General features: G+C 37.4%; 1 protein-coding gene across 1 annotated transcript in view; it reads right to left on the bottom strand.

Annotated features, from left to right (window-relative positions):
- ASCC3 (activating signal cointegrator 1 complex subunit 3) overlaps positions 1-26,396 on the bottom strand; it is a 508,554-nt gene that overhangs the window by 110,251 nt on the left and 371,907 nt on the right. Inside the window, exons 17-24 of the mRNA XM_054023229.1 lie at positions 24,455-24,574; positions 20,644-20,808; positions 19,744-19,830; positions 18,752-18,928; positions 15,769-15,994; positions 11,799-11,953; positions 8,254-8,352; positions 7,482-7,650 (exon numbers count right to left, since the gene is read on the bottom strand). Of these exons, the coding sequence (XP_053879204.1) occupies positions 7,482-7,650; positions 8,254-8,352; positions 11,799-11,953; positions 15,769-15,994; positions 18,752-18,928; positions 19,744-19,830; positions 20,644-20,808; positions 24,455-24,574 (1,198 nt within the window). The remainder of the gene's footprint in view (positions 1-7,481; positions 7,651-8,253; positions 8,353-11,798; positions 11,954-15,768; positions 15,995-18,751; positions 18,929-19,743; positions 19,831-20,643; positions 20,809-24,454; positions 24,575-26,396) is intronic.

The raw sequence follows: 26,396 nt of genomic DNA, 5'->3' as shown, positions 1-26,396 counted from the left end.
TGGACTCCAGAGAGCAATAATGATGAATTGGTTTGCCGTTTGACATTTCCCTTCCCCTCAAGGTATCACTGTTAAGCATTCTGTGAGCTTTGAAGTCTACAATTTACATAGATTCATCTGTTCATCAAAAGCTTTTTTTTATTATACCCAATTAGATCTAAAGCTACTATACCAATGAAAACATATCCCAATTCTTATGAGGACAAAGATAAGTGAAAATGATTTATGGAGGACACCACAGTCCCTAAATTCCAGTTACAAGGAACACATTTCTCTGTTTTTTTAAGAGTAAGGATCCTCTAAAGACTTCCACAGCTGATGAAATAATATGAACGAGGGATACATATATGTTTTACATATAGTTTTTTAAAATGATAGAGAGATAGATAAGGAGATATAAATACACATACAAAACCCAAACGTCCCTTCAATATATGACTCTTGGCATATCTTGGAGATATTCGCTATCCAAACAATTAGAGACTGTGGAATTTGGAAGCTGATACATATAACCAGATTAGATTTAGATTCCTACCAAAATTAAAGAGACTTGAAATGATTCTGTTATGCAGATGCTTTCTTTGAAGTTTTTTTTGTGGTTGGAGATCTCATTGTCTTTTCAGGGTGCCCCACCATTAAGGTATGCCATAGGAGTCATAAAATCTGCTGAGGTTGTGATGCCTAATATTCTTAACGTGCTTTTCACTGATACCTTATGTCTGTTTTATCATTCCCACTAAATCGGAGATTTCTTGGGGTCTGTTGAGAGGAGAAAAGGTTCCCCCCATCCCCCTCAACAGGGCCTCTACGTACTTCACTGCTGAGTGGGAACCAGATGGGAATTGAAATCAATTACCATAAATCCTAAGGGCTCCATAACCGGTGATGTGTAAATATCTTACTATTTTTTCTGAATAGTAGTCAATGGTCAATTAGGTAAAAAGGTTACACATGCCTTTCCAGATAGTATAGGTACACTATAACAATAGCTGAACACTTCACAAACACATGTGAGTTTATGTATGCCAAAAGAAAACACTGTACTGGAAGTGAATATTTCTGAATGGTCCCACTTCACAGATTTCTAAATGAGCCAAATGTGATTACAGTGGAAGGGCTTTACAATGACATCAGGCACATTGAATGTATAAGGCATTTTAAGTATCGAGAAAAAAACAAACATATGCTTCTGTACCAAATACCATGACTCAATCATGAATGCTGAGGTTGAAATTGGATGCATGATGCTGTATGAGATCTCTCTGCTATAATATATACACTTTTAGTAGAGCTGGTCAAAATGTTTTCAATTTTCAACAAGATATTTTTCAAGAAAAAAAGAGTCAATTTTATTTATTTATTTATTTGTGTGTTTGTTTGTTTTTTGGAGGTTTTTTGGTTAAAAATAACAATAATAATTTTACAACCAGGTGAAATTTCTAGCTGTGAAAGACTAAATGCTAAAAATATTGTAAGTCCCAAAGGCATCCTCTGAAAAATGTGATCAAGCCTACATGCCCTCAATTTGTTTACACCTATGCTTTGCTTATGGGAATTAGATTTTGATGAAGCTGAAGACCGAAAACCTAGTTTCCAAGGAATATTCCCGTGCTTTCTATGCTCAAGAATAAATTCCTGGAAACTGACTGAACTTCTGTTATGAACAACGGAACTTCTTTGATCAAGGTAACAAGCAGATGAATTATTTCATTCATATGCAAATCTTCCCCTGCAGGTCTCCTCAGAAATAAAGAATCTCATAAGTCAGAATTAGAAAAGACATAAGGTTGCCCTTTTTATGGCAACACAGGATTGTTGCACATTTACCGATGTTTTGTCAAGTCTAGTTTTCATGTCCCAAGCAATGGGAGTTCCACTGCTTCCTTAGGGTTACCATTTCACCACCTGACATCTCTTGTCAGTACATCTTCAATTTTCTGTTTCATTTCATTATTCATAGCTAAATCCCTTTGTATAGCATCTCTCTAAATAATCCTTTACTTCTTTGGTTTCCGAACTTCTCATCAGTAGGTAAAATATTATCTCGCCCCCCTATAATCACTTCCTTGCCACATTTAACTTTTTTAGAGCCACATTCTGACACTCTTATTCACACCCAGTAGCACTTTACTTTGTGAATACTTCCATATCTTTCAATTGGACAATTCAAACAGGAAGGTACTATTCAATATGTCAGTGCAATTTTGGAATATATGAGGCAAGATTAAGAGATAGATTCTTACTCCTATCAAGTAGTACCTTATTTGATGAGTATTCCCATCTTTTCCAATGGGAACTGATAAGATATTTCTGATGTAATGGAGAGACCTCAATATTGATACAAAAATATTAATAAAACTATTATTTTCTTTTGATATTAGGTAATTACAAACTTGTCTGTATCTCTACTGAATATTAAGATATAACAAGAAGTATGTTATAGCCAGAATGCTTGAAAACATAACTATATACATTATGTTTACCTGATTATGTGACAATTGTTCGAGTTAATCAAAGAAATTCTAGGTGGCTTCTGAGACCAAAGGACAAGCCAATGTAAGGAAGATAATCCCTCCCTAGCCATAAAACCATGTTTATTACCTCAAAGAATTTTTAAAAAAGCTGCATTTTAAACTTTACTTTGCTTTAACTTTTTATTATATTATTTTGTGACATGTTTAAAAGATGCATTTGTTATTGAAATTTGTGCTTTTGTACAAGCTATTTAACAGTTGTGTAACTGCTATAATAAACAGTTTGTAACTCTAAGGAGCTGTGGTCAATAGACAGACCCCTAAGAGTGTCTTATCTAGACTATATGATATGCATCTGAAGAAGTGGTCTGTAGTCCACGAAAGCTTATGCTCTAATAAATTTGTTAGTCTCTAAGGTGCCACAAGTACTCCTGTTCTTATTTAGACTAGGACTTCTCCTTTTGTATAAGATACCAGTTTTGTACAAATGTAATCCTTATCTCAAGAAAACAAACTATGTAAAACATTCATGCTTTAGGATAAGACCCAGTTGTGAAAAAGGAATGTAGGGTTGTGTTATCAGAATAAATCTAGATGTAAGCATGGGATTTTTCATCCTTCCAAGGAAAGTTCTAAGTAATCCCACACAAAGAAGTCTAGAAATATCCTTGTTGAAATTAATTTTATAATTACTCTAAAAACTTAAAGCCTATAGGAAAAACAAGTGCAGCTGGAAATATTTTAAACATTTTATTTATTTTGTAAGTGTTGAAATGGCAAACATCTTTGTGAAATGCATATTTGCAAATATGTTAGCTAAATGTAAAGCTCCTAATATCATTGCTATGTAAATGATTAAATGCTCTATGCAACAATATGGAATCTCATGCCCTTGCTAAACTAATTACTAAAATAAGAAGTTATTTAAGTATAAAATATTTATATTTGTGTGAAACTAATTAATTACTGGCAGTGCTCCAGAAATTCCCACAACCCAACTCTGGAAGACAAGAAGAGTCATCTTTCCTAAAATTGTCATGTAGAATCAATAACTTCTTTAATAACTCTTTAAGCTAAAGACTCTCTAAGAATGATTTAATTTTAAAAGACTTTTAAAAAAAGTGAAAGCTTGTATGTAAAGAATAGGACTATTTAGACTTTTTGAAAACAGAATTTCATGTCCTGTTGAACTCTAATAAAATTGAAGGAATATTTCAGAAAGGGAACTGAATAAAAAGAAAAAAAGTTAAAACTCTAACTTTAAGAGCTTTTTTGAGATTTTCCCATCAGTAATGCAAAGGCAATTAGAAATGTTGTATATTCATGACAGACTGCATATTCAGAAGCTGAAGGTATCATCTAAGCCAATCTTCAACAGCATGTCAATAGAAAGATGACAGCAAATAACTTTGTGTCGTGCTGCTGTTTATTTTTTCCTTCTTTACTAATAAAATAGCCATGGTTAATGATTGTGATTTTGGGTTATTTCAATCATGCTGTCACCCAGAGTGTGCAACAGAACCCCTGTAGCTAAAACAATAGGAGTCACACTCCTGAGTTGGAAGTAAGAGAAACAATTAATAAGAGTTGGCCCCTACCATTTGCTTCTCTAAACAAAATATTCTTAGTAATTTTTAACATAAAATTACTTGGCACCCAATAATTTATAATTATTCCTTTCTACTCCACACTGAGCTTGAGTAAGGTGGGCAGAATCTGGCTCTTCCTCAAATTCTTCTAGCCTCCTGATCTTTTTTGTTATTTTTCTCTCTCCTCACTCCAAATTTAGGTGGCTAGAACTGAACATAAAATATGACCACAATAGAGACACACAGATATGACGTCTTTGTTTATGCAGCCTAAAATTGCAGTGTCCATCTTTGTTGCAACATCACAGTACAAGTTCATGTCTAATTTACTGCCCACTCTCACTACTCAGAGTATGTCTACACAGCAATGTAAGCCTTAGCTCAAGCCTAACCCCGACTTGCATCCACATACCAACTGTGTTAACCCAAGGCTCAAATCTAGGGCTCCCACAGGGCTGGAGGGTCCGAGTCTGTGTTAAAACAGGACCTAGGGTCTGAACCCTATTGCTTTCCTGTGTACACACAACTTGACTCGGGTCCCAGAAGTCTTTTAGATGTATCCCAGAGTTCCTTAGGGTAACTTCCTTAGTCCTCTCTATACCGACAATCTGTGGTGCAGTCAATTGCACTCTATTCCAAATGGAAGCCATACCTCCCTTTGCAAACAGCAGCAGCTGTGTTCAGCGTAACCTATTGCCTGCTGCACACTGGTCTGGCAAGCACATTATCAGAGAGTCTGCAGGGTTCTCAAACAGAAGAAGCTTTTTGCAAAGAGAACTGACTGGGGTGGCACACACAGCCCCAGGGGGAGGGGTAAGGAGCAACGGCCAGAGAATGGAGTAGGGACTAAGCAGCTGCTCTGCAGGGAGGGGGAGCGACAGAGCTCCAGGCTCAACATGGTCGGGAGAGGATAATACCCTCCATACCCCAGCTGCTCCCCCTCCCTGCCAGGATCTTGCTCTGCTCTCTGTCCCTTGCTCTCCCCCACCGCATCAGTGGGGCTGTGTGTGCAGAAGCTCCCATGAAACACAAAGTATGTGGGCAATGAATGGGAGCTCCCCCCCAAAACTTCCCCACAGCCTCATGGGGACCCCTAGGAGGAGCTAGAACACACTGCACTCCAATCCCTGGGGATGCACTTCAACTGTTCACAGATGGCAGTAGCTGTTTTTCTGCTGAAACCTACATTTTATGTCAAACTTCAAAACAGACAAAAATAAATAAACAAAAAAACCAAAATCACCTTTATTGAACAGCCCATTTCAAAAATTAAGAATTGCCAAGTTTAATTTTACTGGTTTGACAGTCCTGGAGACTGATGTCCTAATTAGCCTCAGAACAGGTCCACCTGGGCATTTTCCTGCCAAGGTGACTCAGCTGAGAGGTGGAGAGCCTGATTCACAGATTAGATGGTAGTTCAGTTTAAAGCCTTCTCAAACTGCTGTCATTCTATTGAGACAGCCACCAAAGAAGCTAATTATGCAGTTTATGTATCATGTACTCCTTATAGGCACCCAAGTCCCACCAATCACACTGTCACAGGAGACAAGGTGGGCAGTAGAGTTTTCCCACAGTGCAACACATTCAGAGGGCTACAGTGTCAACATGGGAGCGGGGCGCTAGGCACTCTGAGATAGGGTTACTTTGACTCAGGTCTGTGCACTGCAGTATGGATGCCAGAGCCCTAGGTTCGATCATGGGTCAGAAAATCCTTAACCTTGGGTTAAAATGCAGTGCAGATGCTCAAGCCCAGAGTTTCCTGACATGGGTCAGTTGACTTGAGTCACATTAACCCGAAGCTTACATTGCTGTATAGACATACCCTAAGTTTCTTTCAGTAATATTGTTTTTCAGCTTACTCTTCCCCATTGTGTTTTACATTAATTTCCCTTGGAGATATTAACCTTTCATTTTTCCAAAATAAATCATATTGTATAGAGTACTTATGCTTATATTCAGGTCCCTGTCCTCTCTGGAGTTTGAAATTACATCTACTTTAGTTTGAATCATTCACTAAGGCGCTGTGTACTCTCTCTTCCAGATAATTGGTTATATGCCTTGTCTACGCTTGTGGGGGCGTGTAGGATATGTGTAGCTACACGCTGCAGCGAAAAGTAGGCTGGCATCCACACTGCGGTGTGTAGCTACATGCGGAGTGAAACGCTCTGGCAGTGGAGAAAAGCTGCAGCAACTCCCTGCGGCAAGGAAAGGCTGGCAGTGGGGACCTTCCTCTTGCTAGAGCCTTTCCCCACTGCTGGAGCTTTCCCCGTGGTTGGAAAGACACTGGCAGCAGGAAGGCAGTGGGACACTAAACTGCTAAAAATAGTATGGTAGATGTGAAAAGTACTGCTTCGGCATGTAGACAACCGTGTAGGATATATATTCTATTCTAAGGTTCAGGCGTGTCTTTTCTTTACTCACTAAGCAGTGCCTCACTATGTACACTGCTATTTATACCCATGCTAGGGTGTGCGGTGTCTGTACTCTACGTGACACCATAAATGTAGACATAGCCATGGAATGAACACAGAGTATATGAGGGACTCATCGGTGTGACTATATAATATGTCCGACGAGACCATGCTACCTGAAAATATGCATCAATATAATAATGATCCTTTGATGATGCTAAAATATTTCAGAGATCTACTGTACTAAATGAGCACAAGAAAAAATGAAAAATAAATAACCCAATACTTTACCAAATATTTCTTAAGCCTTGTATGAAAGTTTGAGCTATCATTTAAAACCATTATTTATGATGGGAAATAAACAGAACAACTGACAAGCCAGTATTTAAAGCAACAGATAGTTCAGCTCCACAGACAGTCAAGGAGAAAAGGAACTGTTGGCTGAATGAACAGGTGGGCCAATAAATAAACCTTGAGACAGGCATAGTATGTACAATGAAATTAGTTGATAAAGAAGTTCAGGATAAACTGCTCTCCTCTGCCAAATGTTAGAGGAATGGGGATCCATAAAAGACCCTTAATTTTAGAGAAACATTAAGACATAAGATTATAATTTTGCAGTCTTATATGGAAAATATAATCTCAATTTAAGAAAAATGAGAATGCACAATTTGGCTTATTTTATATGGTATAATAATACTTCTCCTGCTCTTGATGTTGAGCATGGAGTCACTAAAAAGCAGGAATATGTTAAGAAGAATTAAGCTTCTTGATAGTGAAGACAAACATATTTAAAGTTAGTGATAGGGTTGTTGTTAGCCTCAAAAATACAAACAAATGCATGACAAAAAATGAACCCTTCCCTACACACACTATTTCAGTAAAAGTGAACTAAAAGAGTTGGATTTCTATTACTGCACAGAAATAATGCAAATCTGCATTAACAAGACTAATTGAAACAAATCTTTAAGGAAACAAAACAATAAGGTTTCTAGTTATAACTTTACCTGTGTGAGGTGGATGTCTCTCTGGTAGAATCAGATGCTGAAAATTTATGATACAAACAGCCTCTGCTCCTAACCATCTATCAGATACAGCTCGAATGTAATATTGGGAAGGCAAAGGTTCAAAAATAGGGATTGTGAACACCAGCTGCTGAGCTTCTTTAGGAATGACCTGATGTAAACAAAGAATAGAGAATCATTTTAGAACAGCTAAAACAGCTTGCCATACTCTCACAAGCACAGGCAACACAAGGAAATAAAGTACATGCACAACATGAAGTACAGTATGTTAATGTATGTGTATAGAAAGCATAGATAACAGGTAGATGATCCATCCCTTTTCAACTTCAGGAGAAGATTCTGCTTCCATTGGCTTCAAAAGGGGCAGGATAAGGCTCTTGGTCATAAAGTTATTTTATTTATTTGTTGGGATGGAACAGCAGTGAGTAATGTGTATTTACAATCCTAATAAAAACAAGCATTATAGATTTGATTTTTCATCTGCAAATATCTGTCCACCAGAGACGCCAGAGAAAGAGGCAAATCCTTTAATAGATTTTATTTTTGTAACAATATTAGTGAACACCCATGTCAAAGACCAATTTTAGCAGATGCTAAGAACTGAAGGGCAGACAATGGATTTTGAAAATTTGGTGATGTTATTGTATAAATGTCAGGTTTGGGACAACACAGAGGTTTATAATAATTATTCCCAAACTATCTGCCAGCTTTTTTTACTTACATGCTTTGAAATTCTGCATAAGGACACAGTTACCTGCTTTTTCTGAATGACAAAATACTCTGAATGATAAATGTGATCATTAGTGGGGTCTTCCACCCAGATCCACCAGGGCTCTCCAACTGTGCCATGCACCTAAAAGAAGAGAAAAGGTTCCCTCGTTACAAGTACCCCATAGACCTCTCAGAATACACCAGATATTTTGAGATATTTTTCAGTAAGATGTGGGTTTACTTTTTACAAAGAAAATATGACGAAATCAGGGGAGCAATGTAGAACGTTTGATGAAATCCTTCCATCTGAAATTAGTCATCTATAATTGTACCGGTTTGATACATTATATATTATATAAGCAGGAGTGAACGTTCTGTCTCTGTGGGTATTTTGAATACCAAATACTGGGTAATAACATAAGAAGACTCCATGTTTCTAAAACTAACTTGTCTCTTTATTAAGAGAACTATTTTCAGGTGCTGCAACTGCAGCTAGCATTCAAGCCATGTGCACAGAGACAGACTTTTCCAAAAACTCTTTCCTCCTGTAACTTGTGATCCTCCCTCCAAGTTCCATGCAGGCTGCTACAGTGGAAATTGTTTTTATTGGACCCCACTAATCTTTCAGGCAAGAACATCTATGACTACCATCCGCTTTGGGACTTGCATTAGATGGTGTGTTGATAAGCCATCAGTAACTGGTTCTGGACTGGGTGGGAGGAAAGAGTATTAACTGGCCAGGGACAATTTCCAAGTTTTGGCATTGGAGAGCAATTCTTTTTCCCATCTTCCCATTTGGTTTGTAGTATGCTTCTGGTCTTGCCACTTTATCGTGTTGAGAGTTAGGGCTCTGGGAGTCTTCACAGCTATGCATTAAGTCTATCCAACTGCCATATTTTGGGTCAGGAAGGAATTTTCCATTCCCTGGGCAAGGTATTGTCATCTTACTTCTGTGCTGCTTTCAGAACTGGGCGGCCGGAGAATGGCAGCTATTGGCCGGGCGCCCAGCTCTGAAGGAAGTGCTTTGCCAGCAGCAGCGCAGAAGTAAGGGTGGAAATACCATATCATGCCACCCTTACTTCTGCACTGCTGCCTTCAAAGCTGGGTGGCTGGAGAATGGCGGCTGCTAACTGAGGGCTCAGCTCTGCAGGGAGCACCAAAGAAGTATGGGTGGCAATACCATACCATGCCATCCTTACTTCTGCGCTCATGCTGGCAGTGGCTCTGCCTTCAGAGCTGGGCTCCTGGCCAGCAGCCGCCGCTCCAGCTGCCCAGCTATAGTGTAAGAGGGGCAGAGGTGACTCAAGGCTGCTTTAACTAGTGCTGGCAGTAACAACCCCAAGAGACCATTGGGGATTGGTAGAGTGTAACAGTGCTCTGGGCACACCCTACTCCACAGCCATATTCTGTGGCACACTACTTAAGCCAGTGCTACAACACCCAGAGATTCCCATACTCCTTGTGTGACTTTGCATTACCCTTCCATTCCTTCATAATGGAGGAATGCTCACCTGCCCTATTAGGACAGCTTTTCATGGTTCCTTGCTCCGCTGGAGTAGGGTAAAGGGAAAATTTCGTAGCTGAACTAAAGGGCTCTTAACTTTGGAAATTGCTGTAATTAAAGATAAAAACGAACGCATGTCTCACCTTTTCTAGAACACAATGTAAAACATTTCCTTTGCACAGACATTCCCCCAATAAAGTAAAGTACAAACTGAACAGCAAGGTTGTTTCTTCACCTACCTCTAGAACAATCTCAGAAATACGATCAAACCACGTCAATTCCAGTTTTGTATTACTTTGTTTTATTTGGCACCTAGATGCTGTCATGGTGCATGCACTAGAAATGTTTAGCTACGCTAGGCATTTCAATTAAGTACTTGGATTTTTACAATTCTGATTTTGCTGATGCATTTCTAGTCTTATTATGGGTGGGCTTCCCTTGCAGTCAGTTTTTGTACTGACGACAGCTGCCACTGTCATCTTCTGGGCAGCTTACCAGCATAGTAGTAGCATGCTGATGGGAAAGCAATTCTTTAATAGTTTGTCAACTGTTAAATTTAAAATGATAATGATTAATTTTGAATGATAATTAAAAATCATTGTAGTTATTTACTATAATAAAGATTATTTCATAATTAATGATAAGCTCACCGGATACAAACAGAGTCAAAGCAAAGCAAAAAAGGCAGTAACATTTTCAGGTTTTGATTAACACAAATCTATGTATTCACATTTTAAGAGCTCCATTGTATAAACGGACACAATGTTTGTAATGTTTCCAAAGTAACCATTAAGAGATACTCTGTCAAAGGTCACAGCAATAAGCTTGGGCAAAAATCTATTGTCCCCAATGCTTCCTCTTTCTAAGTACAGACCTCTTTGGTATACTTTACGGCTTGCCTTGGGAAGGCACTGCTGTAAATAGATTCAAGTTAAAGAACAAGCGTTAAACTGTTTTGTCCTTAATGATATATTAGCTCATCAGTACTGAACTTTGTATTGGTAATACTGATGCAAGATAGAGACTCAACTAAATTTTTCAAATTATCTCCTTTTGTAATATAAAACAGTACATGGACAAAATTAAGTCACCAAAATTAGTTGGTGCAAGATTAGGTTAGGAATTCATTCAAAGATATTTTTATAATCAGTCAAGGAAGTGACTAGAAAGAAACTGCATGTATTTTGATCACCACTCCTTGTATTCACAATCTAAGACAGAAAAACTATCCAAAAGAAAAAGTAAAAGCCCTTATGACCAGGGAAAACAATTTTTAAAAAAGAGTGTAAATCTATTTTTAGAACAAAAGTCTTCTACATTCACTTTGTGGTCAAAATCAATTTGATACATGCACTTTTTTGCTTAAAAAAGGGATAGGCTTTGAAAATGGAGTTTTAGAACCTGAAACTTAATCCAAGAACAGGCATTTAATTGCTAGTTTTCAGAAGTACAACCTCTCCAATCTCCTAAAGGTGGAAGAGAATGAGAGATATGTACCTAACGGAGAAAAAAAGCCTGTTTGTGCCCAAGGCCTTATCGACATGAAAGTGTTTTACCATATGCCCATATAACAGCTCTATGTGGGCACTTTTATTCCATTGTAAGACTGTCTTTTTTGGTTTATCTTAAACTCCTTCCCAAGTGACATAAGCTAAATGGAATAAAAGTATCCACTTGGGGGGCGATGGTGGTGAATGGGGGGGATCATACAGATATAACAATATTAGTTTAAATTTTCACCTTGTTAGCTTGCCTGTGAATACAAGCCTTAGGTTATAGCAATATAATTTTCCTATGTAGACAAGTCCTTATACATTGGAGCAGTTTACAAATGTAAATTTTCCCACTATTAACATCTGTTCTCTAAACAATTTTTTATGAAGTTACAAAAGAGTGTAGTCTTATTTAAGTTAACTTGAATGAAAAAAGGATACTTTCTTCAGATATATTCTTCCATGGGCACCTCAAAATTAATTCATCTCTGTAGATCACATTGTCTTTATAGATAGTTAAAATCACCTTTTTACATTATCCAAATAGCTAAATTCTCACAATAATCTTCACCTTAATTACTTAATTTTTACCTGATCATTCCACTTGAAGTCAGGAGTGATGGTCAGCCTAACACGGAGTACAGTACGTGTAATTGGCTGAATAGCTGCTTCCATTGTAATGGAGGGAATTTGATGGACACACTGTTTGACCTTTAACCCAATATGCACATGACGCAGCATGTGACCTGCAAAGAAAACACCAGGTGAAACAAATGTGCATTTACAGGAAAAATAATACAAATCAGAATTTTAACTAGGGTTTTAGAGAGGGATGTTATTGCTTGCTTGTTTTGTTTGGTGTGTAAATGACTCTCTTGACCTGGTATGTTGGAATATTTTGTAATACTTAATCTGAATTAGCAAATTTACAGCTCAGAAAAAGACATTATTAACTCCTCTGCTGGCTTTTACCAATGGGTCAAAATAACTATTAAGAATTCATGCTGAATAATCTGCTATTTCAAGGGAGTTTCTTTTTTCTTCTAATGACTTTTTGACCTGCTAGTTAGAAAAACATATAGTCTCTTCTATACACATAAATACTAACTCACGAGGAGATATGATTTTGTTTAAGTTGATTCGTGACTACGTAATTTGCATCGATATGAGACACTTAAACTGATATCTATGCATGGAGGTTGCACTGATTTAACTAAAGCGGTATGTAAATGGATTTAGTTAAAACTGTATAACGTTATCACGTAGACTAGGCCTTACTCATTTTAAAATTGATCTAGTTAAAGCAAGGCAAACTCCTCACCTAGACACAAGCAGGTTTAACCCTTGCTTAAATCAGTTAGCTTACATCTGTAAATTAAGCGCATCTACATTAAGAGTGCACCGTTTTAAATAGATTGATTTTAAATCAATTTCTTTAAATGGGTGCAACTTCTCCAGTCCCGAAATGCCCTTATTCTGCTTATAATGTCACTATTTTTTTACAGGCAAAAGCAAAACTTCAAAAGGCATATAAAATATTGGTGTTCCTACGGTTCAGTTAGCTCAATAAGGCTATACAGGCAGATCAATTCTACAATGTGATGCATGTGGGTGAAACCTTGAGCCCGTGTCAAGACCCTATGTGGGTCTGTACAGGGATCTACCTGCACAAGTCATTGCAGAATCAAGGCCTATCTGCTCTGGTGGTGATTTTAGAGTTACATCAAGAGGATGTTAAAAGAAATATCTGTGACTTCTGTGACTTCTCAAAATGTCAGACTCATACAATCTGCTAACCTAAGGAATTGGCTGCTTAAAAATAGGCATTTTTAACTAAAAGAAGTATAAAACTTACTTGATTCCACAAAGACTTAACATACTTTTTCAGAGAATACGACAATCAACTGAACTGTAAAAAAAAACTGCCCGTCAATTTCCAGGGGAAGACACTTAATTTTCATTACTTCTTTTGTTTCAACATGAAGGCTTTTTGTTTTTTTAAATAAACTTGTTTTTGTTTAATTTTTAGGCAGATTGGATCCAGGATCTGCACATAAAGATAAAGTGCAGCATTTATTCCCACTGAATCATAGAAATGTAGGGCTAGAAAGGACCTCAAAAGTTCTTTAAGACCAAACACCTGCAATGAAGCAGGACCAAGTAAATCTAGACCATACTGACAGGAGTTTATCTATGCTATTCTTAAAAACGTCCAATTATGGGAATTCCATTATCTCCTTTGAAACCTGCACCAGTACTTAACTACCCTTATAATTGGAAAGTTTTTCCTATTATCTAACCTAAATCTCCCTTGACCCTATTACTTCTTACTTTTCCTACCTTCAGGGGACATAAAGAACAATTGATCACTGTCCTCTTTATGGTAGATCTTAACATATTTGAAGATTTATCAGGTCCCCAATTAATTTTCTTTACTCAAGATTAAATATGGGCATTAATGAAAATACTGAATAGTACTGGACACAGACAAGACCCTTGCAGGACCCCACTAGATACATTCACCTAGTTTGACAGTGAACCGTAGATAACTATTCTTTGAGTATGGTCTTTCAACCAGTTGTGCATCCAACTTGAAGTAATTTCATCTAGACCACATTTCCTTAGTTTGCTTATGAGAATGCTTTGTTACACTGTGCTAAAAGACTTTCTAAAATCAAAATCCATCATGTCTACATCTTCTCCCCAATAATCCTGTCAAAGGAAATAAGGTTGGATTGTCATGATTTGTTTTGACAAATCTATGCTGGCTCTCTCTTATTACCCTATTATCCTCTAGGTGCCTCTAAAAGCCCGCACCTATCTGAAGTCTTTCTCTATCTCCCATTAGAATAGGGATGCTGGAAGGCTTTCCCTGCCAGCCAACTCCTCTCTTTTTTTATTTCAAGTCACCATGCTACTTAGAAGGGGTGTGAGGGCTCATATTGAAACTAACAGGGAGAGGTGCTGAAAACAAGCTACCAGCCTGAAAATGCTCTCTTTCCATATTTCCATATTTCAATGTGGCACTGAATTCTAAATTAAGAAAAAGGATGGCTGGCAGGCCAGCAAACGCTTTCCCTCTCTCTCCAGTGTCTTGGAGGGAGGAAGGGAGAGAGGGAGACAGACAGAAAGAAAGCAGATAGGGAGAAGGACATTAAACAAGTAACAGCTCTCAGGGATGCACTTTGTATTTTTCCTAGGCATTTATAGGGCTATCGGACACCCATTACCACAGTATCTAATCACTAATAATCTATTGCCATGTTCAAATACTAGACTCCATCTGCTTGCATACGAAAAGTAGTCCATTTAAAATATAAATATGCATATTCTATATACATGTAGAAACGTATCTAAATTCAGAATTCAATGGTAAGTGCCATTCACTTGAAATTGAGGGGAGTGAAACTCTTTCCATGTCTTCTAATCCAACATCCTGTATGTTCCAGAAAAATCATAGGGCAACTTTCTTTAAAAAGGAAAAGCGCAGGGCCATTCACTGCCATATTATACTAGTATTAAGCATTGACATAATACTGTGAAAGTACAAATTGATTTATTATAGTACATAAGGTACAGATGCTGATCTGAAAAGCCACAGAATACACACACATACATAGATACTATATTTAGGGATGATACAAAACCTTTGGAGATTTCTTTTAAGCACCTGATTTAACTTTGAAAATAAAAACGTAGGCCCATATCCTGCATACACTTAGGCATGGTGCTTAACTTTGGGACTACTCAGATGAGTCAAGTGCCATAAGTATTTGTGGGATTGGAGCCTTATCTTGGAAGTGATCTGAACACTTGCAGATTGCTGCCAAGTTAGGTATGCAGGTCATCTCTGGTTGTTGAGTCAAGCCAGTCCAAGATTGAAAAGATGCTGAATGTCTATTTTCACTGTACGTTTCGGAACTATTTGAAAATTCCAGTCTACATTTTTTGTAACAGACAGAGTTGAAAGTAGTCCAACCCTGATTATTGTATAACAAAAATGCTGTGAAAAGTATCACCTTGGACCAGAGGCCTGAAAATGCAGACTGAAGTCCAGGATCTAAAATATCCCTCCAAAGTAAGGGTAAGAAGTTAAAAAGTATTCAAAATAAAGAAAATTTCTTCTTAACTCTCTCCCCCGACCCCATCAGTTGGTGGCTAGCTAATGCATAAGCATTTATATACACCTTCTAATACTGTTTTTATTCCTATAAATGTAATTGTGGAAGTTCTCATTACTGATATATATCAAATCCTTTATTAAACTCCACTAAGCTCTTGGCTGGAATGATAATCTTGTGGCAATGAACTCCTCAGGTTAAATGAAAATGAATTTGATCATTCAGAAGCAGGCATGAACCACTTATTGGTAGCGTCCTTTGTTATAATTCCCCACTTCCATTCTTTTTCACATAAACAGTATTCAAGTTGCAAGTAATGAAGGACCTGATTTGTCAACTATCAAAAATCAATAGGATTAATAGAAAGTTCCTATTCAATGTAAAGAGGAGAACATAGAGCCCAACGTTTAAAGAGAACATTGCTTATTATGTTTTTTTACCTATTTCATCTTTCCTCATGTCCTTCATCTTATCTACAGAGAGATTCTTCTCCTCCAGCTTTGTGAGGACTGATGGTGGCAGCACTGAGAACTGTCGCAAAGGGTTGGCCCAGCCCCACAGCCGCTTGTCAATGACTTTGCTGAGGTTCAGTAGCCGGTACGTCATTGCAGGCCATCGTTTCCTAAGAGCAACCTCAAAAAGGGCACGAACAATACGAGCTGCATTCTACAGAGTGAAACATCAAGATGAAGAAAAATATTAGATTCAGATCAAACATTTCTTATTGGATACAGCATGTATAGTATGTTTTTTCCTATCAGACTCCCCCCAACATATATATTTTATTGTTAAGCTTTAGCTAAAATATTCTTGAAAAAATTATTTTTCAGTTTCTACCTAATGATTAATTGCATCTTTTAAAACTGCTTCATCAGTACTTAATGGGATGATGACAGTAAATACAAATTAAACAATTAAAGCTATACTGTTGCAGTGAACAGAAACAATTTTTGATAGTAATATTTTTTTCTTGATACAATAACCCTGACCGTGCTCAAAAATTTAAAATTGGATATTCATGTTGAGGGGAAACATGGTCTTGTGGTTAAAGTCCAAGTCTGGTAGTCAGGAGAAGTAGGTTCAATTGCTAGGTCTGCTGCAGGATTCCTGTCCTTGGTTTTGATCATAGTTACACCAGCACTCAGGGGTTTTGCTCACTGTCTCTCAATGACTTCTCAATCACATTTACTTAGTTTACAAAAATGTTTGCTTTCTTCTTATTTAAATTCCTTACAAACTTAACTTAGAATCTGATCATCAAGATTAATTTTTCGTAGACTTTACATAAAAAATGATTTATCCGTCCCATACTCATCTAACATGGCAATGACAAATATTCTGCCGGCCCATTTCTGTCCAATTACACATCCATGCAAGCCCATTGTTTTCAGTGGGATTGCTTAGATATAACTGAGGGAAGAATCTCACTTTATAGTGAGAAATTAGCTATCAGTTCTGTTGATGATTCACTGAGCAGAATAGCATTCACTCTGTGCTGGCTCTGCAATGCTAACAGGAGTTTTAAAAAAAAAAGGTACTAAAAATATTTTGTCACTAAAGAACGCAGCTACAACTCTTCTATTGAGGTAGAAGGAACAATTTTTTTTTTAAAATAGTCATCTTTTGGAGTAGAACTGCAATTTAAAAATTGTGATTCTAAGCACTACTACTCATGTCCCCATGTAAATTATCACACACATTTATAAATTGAGCACCTGAGCATATGACCCCACCACCTCCTTTAAAATGCTACAGTTGAGAGAGACAAATAAAAGCTATAAACTGAAATTGAGAGACCTCTCTTAAAATGATCTTGTTGTGCACGTATCACAATCTTTATGATATGTATAATGATCTCAGCAAGCCCATGTGCGCTATAAAACCTGAACACAAGGAAATAACCTAAGATGGCATGATGATCTTAACTCAGAATATCTATGCTTTTAAATGTTTCACTCTCATCCTTAATATCATTTAAATACAATTTTTATTATTTCTTATAGACTCATAGACTTTAAGGTCAGAAGGGACCATTATGATCATCTAGTCTGACCTCCCGCATGATGCAGGCCACAAAAGCCGTCCCAACCCCTTTCCCTTGACTCTGCTGTTCAAGTCCCCAAATCCTGTGGTTTAAAGACTTCAAGTAGCAGAGAATCCTCCAGCTAGCTTAAAATGGTTTGGCAGGATGTGACAGCACAATGTCAGAACATACTATGCTGCTGCTTATTAATGAAGAGACAGAAATACTCCTAAATTGTCCCAAAGCCACAACCTTATAACCCACTACATACATTTAATATCGGTTGACATATGGAATTGTTATAAGCTGTGCATTATGTCATTTGCCTCTTTTAGGGGGCTCAAGCCAGTAAACAGATGCCTTCTTAAGGGGAATTTCAAGTGGCCACCTGACTTGCTGGGATGGACCCTAGACTTGTGAAGAAGCAGCAATATTCCATAGATTTCCAGTGCCGTTGTATCCATGCGATGACTAAACATCCCATCAAGTTGATGACCGTTTGGGGTGTTAAACTGAGCCATCAATCAAGAGTATGGACTGATCTGCCATTACCGTGTGGGAGTCAACCTCCCACAACTGTGGAGAGGTTTTCCATAAAGTTTGGTATCCCCTTTCAGGTTTCTTAAATTTTAAGTCCAAACACTACCAGTCACAATGCACAATCAGCTTGAAGTTATGTTTTGCCACTCTGCAAGATCAAGATTTGTAAGACCAATATTAATAGCACATACAGACGCTTCCCGACTTACGCAAGGGATGGAACAGAACGCCTTGCGTAAGTCTAATTTTCCATAAATCGGGAACATATACCTGGCAATTACGCAAAAAAAAAAATATGGAACTTACAGAACTTTTTCCGTAAGTGCGGATTTCCGTAAGTCGGGTTTGCGTAACTGGGGGAGCGTCTGTATTTTGGTGCAAACCCCATGCAGCCTACTTAAGATTTGTAAGACCAATATTAATAGCACATATTCTGGTGTAAACCAATTTTATAATGCTTTGCAAAACAAACATAAAATCAGAATGCAAAAATGTTAAATACATTTAAACTTCTTTGTAAATTTAGGAAACATTAAGGTTTAAGGCTAACATCTTGTATGCAATTGCAATTTAAACTATGAAAGCTGAATAAACAACAGTTAATGGCTACTATACTGGAAAACTAATTCAAACTGAACTAAAAAAGTACAACCTGACCTCCTAAATTAACACTAAGCAATTATTTCCCACTAAATCAAAAATATTCTGTGTTGAAATCTTAAAAGCTCGTGCTCAGCTTTTCAAATCATATGTGCAAATACATTTGAAAATCTGGGCCCACATAGCTATCCATACATCTGGGTAAATGAAAGATGTGAAGAAAGACAAATGAATAGATTTTATAGATTTTTTTTTTTTACCTGTGCAACATATGCAGAGTCTGAAATAAGGGAGAAACTATCAATCTCTCCTCGGCTAATATATGTTTGAAGGAGGATATTTATCTTCCCATAACTGTTCTCCACACCTCCAGGAGCAGAAAGTTCACAGAAATTGTTCAGTAAGGCATCCAGTTCCTCTATTTCTTCTTCTCTTACCTAAAACACAAGTAATAGGTTTGAAGAGGTTGGAGTAACTTGGTAAAAACTTTCACACTAAATTAAATTTCCATTCTCTTAGAAACATTATTTTAAATGGAGTCTAGTTTTACACAAAATAATAATAATAAAAAACCAAGCCTTCCAGACTGCAGCTAATAGAACTTAATTGAAACTATCTTAATAGTGACACAATTACATTTTATTATTCATCACCATCTATTAAGGTTGCCATTGACACACAAAAATTTGATATGCCACAAAAATTGAATCTTCTGACCCTACCATCCTCCATCTGATGAGATTTCATTTTTTATTTGACCAGAGTAAAACCTCTGTCCATCTGGATTAGGGCAAATTTGAATTAACATTAAATGCATTCATTATAGTCATATAGTTTGCATGTGGCATAATATATTCTTAGATCAAAACTGTAAAGTACTATGATTCATGATATTAGAGTTTTCACTGTTAATAAGATTAAGTCTTAATACAAGTAAAGAAATATTCATATCTACAGTTTGAATAATGCATTGCATTTTACATTCTCACTGATGAGAATGCAAAACACACCATAAATCTACTGAGACTGACATTAAACTTATTTATTTATGTAAGGTTTGGCCCTTATAGGGAACCAGTTGGGGGCCATTTCCATCAGGCCCTGACTACTTTACATCCAGAGGACTCAGAGAGTAGGGTTAAAAGCCCTACTCATTCTCCAATACTGGTCATGCATTTTATGGACCTGATACTGTGGATTAGGGTCTACTTCCATTAAAAGTGTCCTTCTGGATGAAGTGATGCAATCTTACCTTGATCTGTTCAAATTCTTCTGCCTTAGATACTATAGCAAGAATATCACCTTCTGTTTTGTGAGCATCAAAATGTTCATTGAAAGTCTATCAAAAATAAAATGATTTGATTTACTGTTAAAAATAAAAATGTAAAAACAATGATTTTGACCTACCAACTTAAAATTAAAGACAATTCTGCTCTCAGTAACAACTCAAAGAAGAGAGTCTCTAAGATTTTTAAAAGTAAGCAGGTGCCTCAGTTATTGGATACCCAGCTTCAGACAACTTGAAGAGGACCAAATGTTCAGAGGGCCTGTTCCGCACTTCCTAAAAAAACAGCTGCTTTTAAGTTGTCTCAAGTTGGGGACCCAAAATGGAGGCAACCAAAATCCATAGTCACTTTTGAAAATCTTGTCCACACTATATCTGAATGTGTACGTTAATACGTCCAATTAAAGGATGATGCGACAGATTTTCAGCTCCCAGTCTCCAATGTAGCAGGAACAGTTTTGGGCAGATATGCACATCTACACACCCTTCAGTGCACTCTTGCCTGTACTGCACTGATAAATTCTATCACCTGAATGACATGGGGATAGCCTTTTCACCCACAGAAAAATTTCTGTTAGTGGGCTCTGTGCATGCAAGTTCTATTTCCTGCAAATGGATATACAGGTGATAAGATATCTAAGTCTTAGGAAGGGGCAGAGAATGTGGAAATCATCATCCAAAACCAAATGTGACCAAAACAATGCTTTCACTATTGCCATATGCTTAGATAGTTTCTTTTAGTAACCATGATTTGAAAAAGATATCAGTGTTAAATTGGCTACATGTCCTATAAAATCTTCTCATGACCATTTTATATAAAGGGTTAAAAAAAGAGAAGTATACCAGAAGTAGAACAAGTTATTGTACCTCAATAGTATTATACTTAATATAATAGTGGCTGGCAATTCTGCCTAAATCTGTTGAAGAAAAAAATCCAGTTCTCTCTTCAAAACGAATCATGCGGGCTTTGTCTAGCTTTCTGCCAACTTCAATCACCAGTTGTTCTCTGTGCTTCTCTAGCCCTGGATCCATCTAGAGACCATGCACAAAATACAAAAGTGACAAATGAGGCATTTCACTGAGATAATTCAGGTTTTCTAGAAGTCAGAAACAAAATACAGTTGCAAAACAAATAAAATAAGGCCATGATTATCACACCAAGAATTAGTTCAGTCCTCATTAATACCAGTTATACTGACACTAAGTCCACAAAAAGTTGCTACACATACCAAACGTGAATAAAAATGAGAAAATGAAGTTACTTGGCCCTGGACAGTTATAGCAGTGAAAGACCAATGATGGTGTTGCTGTATTTATTACTAAAATATAGCTTTGGCTGACTTGCTGGCCCATAGCTGGGTATCCAGCACTGGTTGCCCCTGCTTGCTGTGCCTCTGTAGAGTCTTCATTACTGTGTCTCTATAGTTAGGAATCCTGAAGGACTTCAACAATAGAGATCCTGCCTAGAATGACCCTTACCAAATCAGACAATTTCAGCTCCCAAGCACCTGCAACTGCTCAGATACCGCTACAAGAGACTTAATAGGTCTGGACTATTCATGTACATAAAGTTAAGCATATGTGTAAGTTTTCAGGATCAAGGCCCTAATCAGAAGAAAGCTCAGTTTCTTCTTATATTGATATTTTTAATGAAATATTCAAAACCGAAATGAAAGAGAAAAAAAAAATCACAAAGTCCAAGTGTGGGCTGTCAACAAACTGTTGAAAAGGATGTTATTTTAGAAATGCTTTAATTGGTTATATAATTCATCCTCTTCGTTATTTCCTCATATTCCTAAGAAGGAAGGTCTTTCCTTCAGAATAACTGATATACATTTTTATTTACAGTTTTCCTAAGCTGACTCAAAAGGGAAGAGACTGGGATTCTCTAAAATTTAGAAGCATTATAAACACCATCATATAGAAGTTAAGAGGACAAAAAGCTTTGCTGACCCGTGGAAGGAGAAGCAAGGGGTGAAAGATGGTAGAGGAGAGAGATTGAAGGAAGGAAAAAGTCAAAGGGTTTAACCTTAAAAAATTCCCTTCAAATAAAACAAACTAACAACAAAAAAATAGTATTTCTTTTTCAGTGGTATGACAACCTAATTTTCTTTGCTTCTTTCCTACTCTCTTTATAATGTAATTTTTTGAGTCTTTCTGCTTCAGCAAGAGGGAAGGAGAAGCTCAGACATCATCACTGCTACTAGCAAATAGTTTGAATTTTTGAGAAAAGTTGCTGATCAAAGGAACGAAGATGAGAGGTTAGCACATTTACTGAATGGTTACTGATTGAACATGTCTAGATCATGACTATTAGGCACAGCCCCAAGTAAGGCTGGGTGTGGAAAAGCATTACCCCAGGGAGAGCACTGAGACACATTCTGGACTTCCTGGTTTACATCCAGAGCTGCTACACCCCTTTGGGGAGCAAGGCCTGCTCCTTGGGGTGGTGGGGCAGTGTGAAGCCTGGCCTTGCCTTGCCTCCTTCCTGCACCTTTTGTGGTACTGAGAGACCTCATGGGAGTAGGGACTGCAATACTATGTGGCTCTTACACAGGACATAAAGGGCAGGGGGGACGAGAGAAGGTTTTTTGTACACACCCATACCCACTACACATCTGGGGACAATCTGACCAAAAGTGATTATGCAAATCAATGCACTCTAAATGGCTAGACTGGCTAATAATGGCTGGCCAATATGGATATATAAACTGGCAAATCACAAGATTATTAAGAAATAAGTGTATACCGATTATGAAAATTAAACACTTACTACTGTATGGGGAGGAAAAGGAATTGCATAACTCATAAAACTATAGCTATGCTGCACCTGAAACTGCACAACTGCCTTGCACTCGGTATAACATAACACAATACAAAAACATGTATCAGATGCTTCCAAGAAAGAAGAGAATATCTATGTCTGCAGGCCTACTTGCTCTCTGCTATTCAAAGGCATTAATAAACAACACCTCTAATAGGTATATCTTGTTTCTATCTTAACGCAAGATAGCAAAGGCCACTTCAAAATGATTCCGTATAGGATGTGGCAGCGAATGCAGTGCAGGAATGGCAGAGCACTGGTGGACCTTCAGGATTGGCACTTGCTTGTCTGGCTGAGGAATGTCACAAACATATTTTTGTTAGTTTTATTTTAAAAATTATTCCAGTTAATTGTGTTTTAATGTTATCATTCAGTGTTACCAAACATATTTACATTAATTATTCAACATGCTTAAATCAATTAATAATTTGCCACAGAACTCAGTACTGCTTGCCAGAGACATGGGTCTTTGAGTGCGAAGGAATTCTACAGAGCTAGGATATGTCAAAACTCCCACTGTTGAGCCCCAGCTAGATCTAGTATTTGATGATACCTTAGAATAGATTATGCTTTTCATTTACCTGGCTATGTGAGTTTGGCTAACCATATACAAATACATTATAATGTAGTAAAAGAGTTTTATTAATATGCATTTGGGATGACTGAACTCAGAAAGCCATTCTAAGTGAGTGCCCATAAAATATTTAAACTACACCTCACTATAATATATTGAGAACTATGGAATTCTTACCCACTTTCCCTATGGTTTAAATCCCATTTCCAGATCCAAAGGACAAAGATATTGGACCTGAAACCTGACACTGGCATACTGCTAGGAACGTTGTAGATACTCAAAACCTGAGTGTTGATAGTCATGTGAAAAACTATGAAGCCATGCAACAAATTGTGGAGACATGAAACAAATTACATTTATCATGAACCTTTGATCATCTCATCTGCACTCTGACCACTAAACTACATCCAACAGGACTATGCCTACCCCCAAAACGTCGAAGCAGTTTCAAACAGTTGTCATAAAAAAAAAAATCTTCCAGAGAAATATTTCCTTCGTTTTTTCCTCCTACCAGTTTATGTTCTTCTCCTGACTATCAAATTACTATTGTTGAAGGCTCTAGTAGAGCATATACAGCAGTGTTAAAGAAAAATAGGTATTTACATTTCCTGTAAACTCTGAAACATACCAAAAAGTAAAAATAAGGAATTCCACTATGAAAAAAAATATATCTGTGTTCTGATTTATTCCAATACACAAAATAATATCTAAAAACAACATCAAACAAAGGAATAAAACTCTTTAAATGACTGTATCCCAAGAAGAAAAAGACTTCAAATATGACTGAACGATTGATTTTATTAACCTGTTAAATTAACAAATATGCTGTCTAATAATTTATGATACTGCAAGTCGTGAGATCTTCTAAAACAAATACTTGACATAGGACAAAACGTGTGTAGATCAGAGCTATGGCTTCAAGAATCTTGACGGTATAACTCATATCTGACTTTCACTACTGAAATGCTGACAGTGACTAAAGCATGATAGCTGTTTTGATAAGAATGAGTGCTATGCGTTGATGGTTAATTTGGCCATTGAAAACGTATTTTGTATGATAGTGGGTAAAAGCGTTCGACAAGACAACTAAGAAGGGACCTTTTCACTTACTATTTAAAAAAACAATAACTCTCTGCTATAGAAAATATCTTCTCCCATTCAAACACTTAAAGAATTGCTGATGTCAGGTAAAGCAGAAATAGCAAATATTTATCCTCACATCAGGAAAGGATTACAGAACCAGAAAGCGGGTTAGATTTTTTTTTAAATGCATTTTCTACCTGATAAGCCTTGTGACTGATGCCATATACTAATGGATTTGCTCTCATCCGTACATAAAGATAAGTGTAACTTATCCACTTTACTGCTTCCTCCACATTAGTTACTGTTCCAAGAGCAACCTGTAAGGAGGAAGAGAGACAAAAATTGAACTTTCATATTAGAGGAAAACACAAGCATTAAGTTCATAATATACTGAATTCAGACCATTAGCATTAGATTAGAGAAAGTGTCCGTAGTTTTCCATTTTAAATATACTAAAGTAATAATCATAACAATCTCTTCTGAATCACCTATATATCTGCATTTCTAAAGCATGAATAACCATGATACCTTTTTTCACAGTAGAGTTCAGATACTTGAGTACCTAAATGATCTTTTAATGTAAAAATTATAAACAGTAGAAAAGATCACGCAATACAGGCTTCTACTACAAGAATTTGTAATTCTTCTATGAACAAGATTCATATTTTAAACCTTTAAAACCATGTAAACTTACCTTCCTGTCTGGGAGGGAGGCTGGCTCATCTTATCAAAAGAGCTTTAAACTAGGAAGTTTGGGGAGATGGTTGGGAGATGCACAGTTAATCTCCACGCCAGTTTCCGGTATTGAAAAGCTGAGTGTAATAAGAGGAGACATAGCTGGGGAGATGAGATTGGACATAGGAGGGACAGGGGGGACGAACACAAAGAGGCCCGCAACATACAGTGCTAGTAATGGGAGACAGGCTAAACGACATACATTAGGCTGTTTGTACACCAATGCGAGAAGCCTAGGTAATAAAATGGAGGAATTGGAGCTCTTGGTCCGAGAATTGAAACCGGATATCGTAGGAATAACTGAAACGTGGTGGAATGGCGGTCACGACTGGAACGCAGGTATGGAGGGGTATGCGCTGTTTAGGAAAGACCGGGATAAAGGTAAAGGTGGGGGGGGTGGCATTGTATGTCAATAGTGAAATAAGCTGTAAAGAAATAATAGTGGATGGAATAGATAACACAGAGTCCGTCTGGGCGATACTCAAGCTGGGTAAAAGTACTACTAGAGCCTCTCCGGGGATAGTGCTTGGGGTGTGCTATAGACCGCCGGGATCGACCCAGGATATGGATAAGGAATTGTTTAATGTATTAAGGGAGGTAAATACTAATAGAAACTGTGTAATTATGGGGGACTTTAACTTCCCGGATATAGATTGGGGAACAAACACTAGTAGCAATAATAGGGCTCAGATGTTCCTAGATGTGCTTGCGGATCAATTCCTTTATCAAGTGGTAGCTGAGCCGACGAGGGGGGAGGCCATTTTAGATTTGATTCTGGTAAGTAGTGAGGACCTTGTTGAGGAAGTGGTAGTGGGGGACAACTTGGGCTCCAGTGATCATGAGCTAATTCGCTTTAAACTAAATGGAAAGAGTACCAGAATTAAGTCAAAGACTAGGGTTTATAATTTTAAAAAGGCCAATTTTAACAAATTAAGGGGACTGGTAAGGGAAGTGGATTGGGCAAATGTATTAAGGGACCTAAAGGCAGAAGAAGCCTGGGATTACTTTAAGTTAAAGATGCAAGAGCTGTCAGAGGCCTGTATCCCCAAAAAGGGAAAAAGATTACTAAGCAAGAGACTTAGACCGAGCTGGATGAGCGACCGGCTGAAAGGGGCGATTAGGAAAAAACAGAAAGCGTACAAAGAGTGGAAGAGGGGAGGGATCAGTAAGGAAACTTACCTTAGTGAAGTCAGAGAATGTAGAGATAGAGTGAGAAAGGCCAAAGGCCGGGAAGAGTTGGACTTAGCGAGGGGAATTAAAAGTAATAGTAAGAGGTTTTACAGTCATATAAATAGGAAGAAAGCAAAGAAAGAAGAAGTGGGACCGCTGAAGACTATAGCCGGAGAGGAGATTAAAGATAATCTAGGCATGGCGCAATATCTCAATGAATATTTTGCATCGGTG

Source organism: Malaclemys terrapin, chromosome 3 (assembly GCF_027887155.1).
Source record: "Malaclemys terrapin pileata isolate rMalTer1 chromosome 3, rMalTer1.hap1, whole genome shotgun sequence".
Taxonomy (NCBI): Eukaryota; Metazoa; Chordata; order Testudines; family Emydidae; genus Malaclemys; species Malaclemys terrapin.
This window is presented reverse-complemented; position numbering and strand designations above follow the sequence as displayed.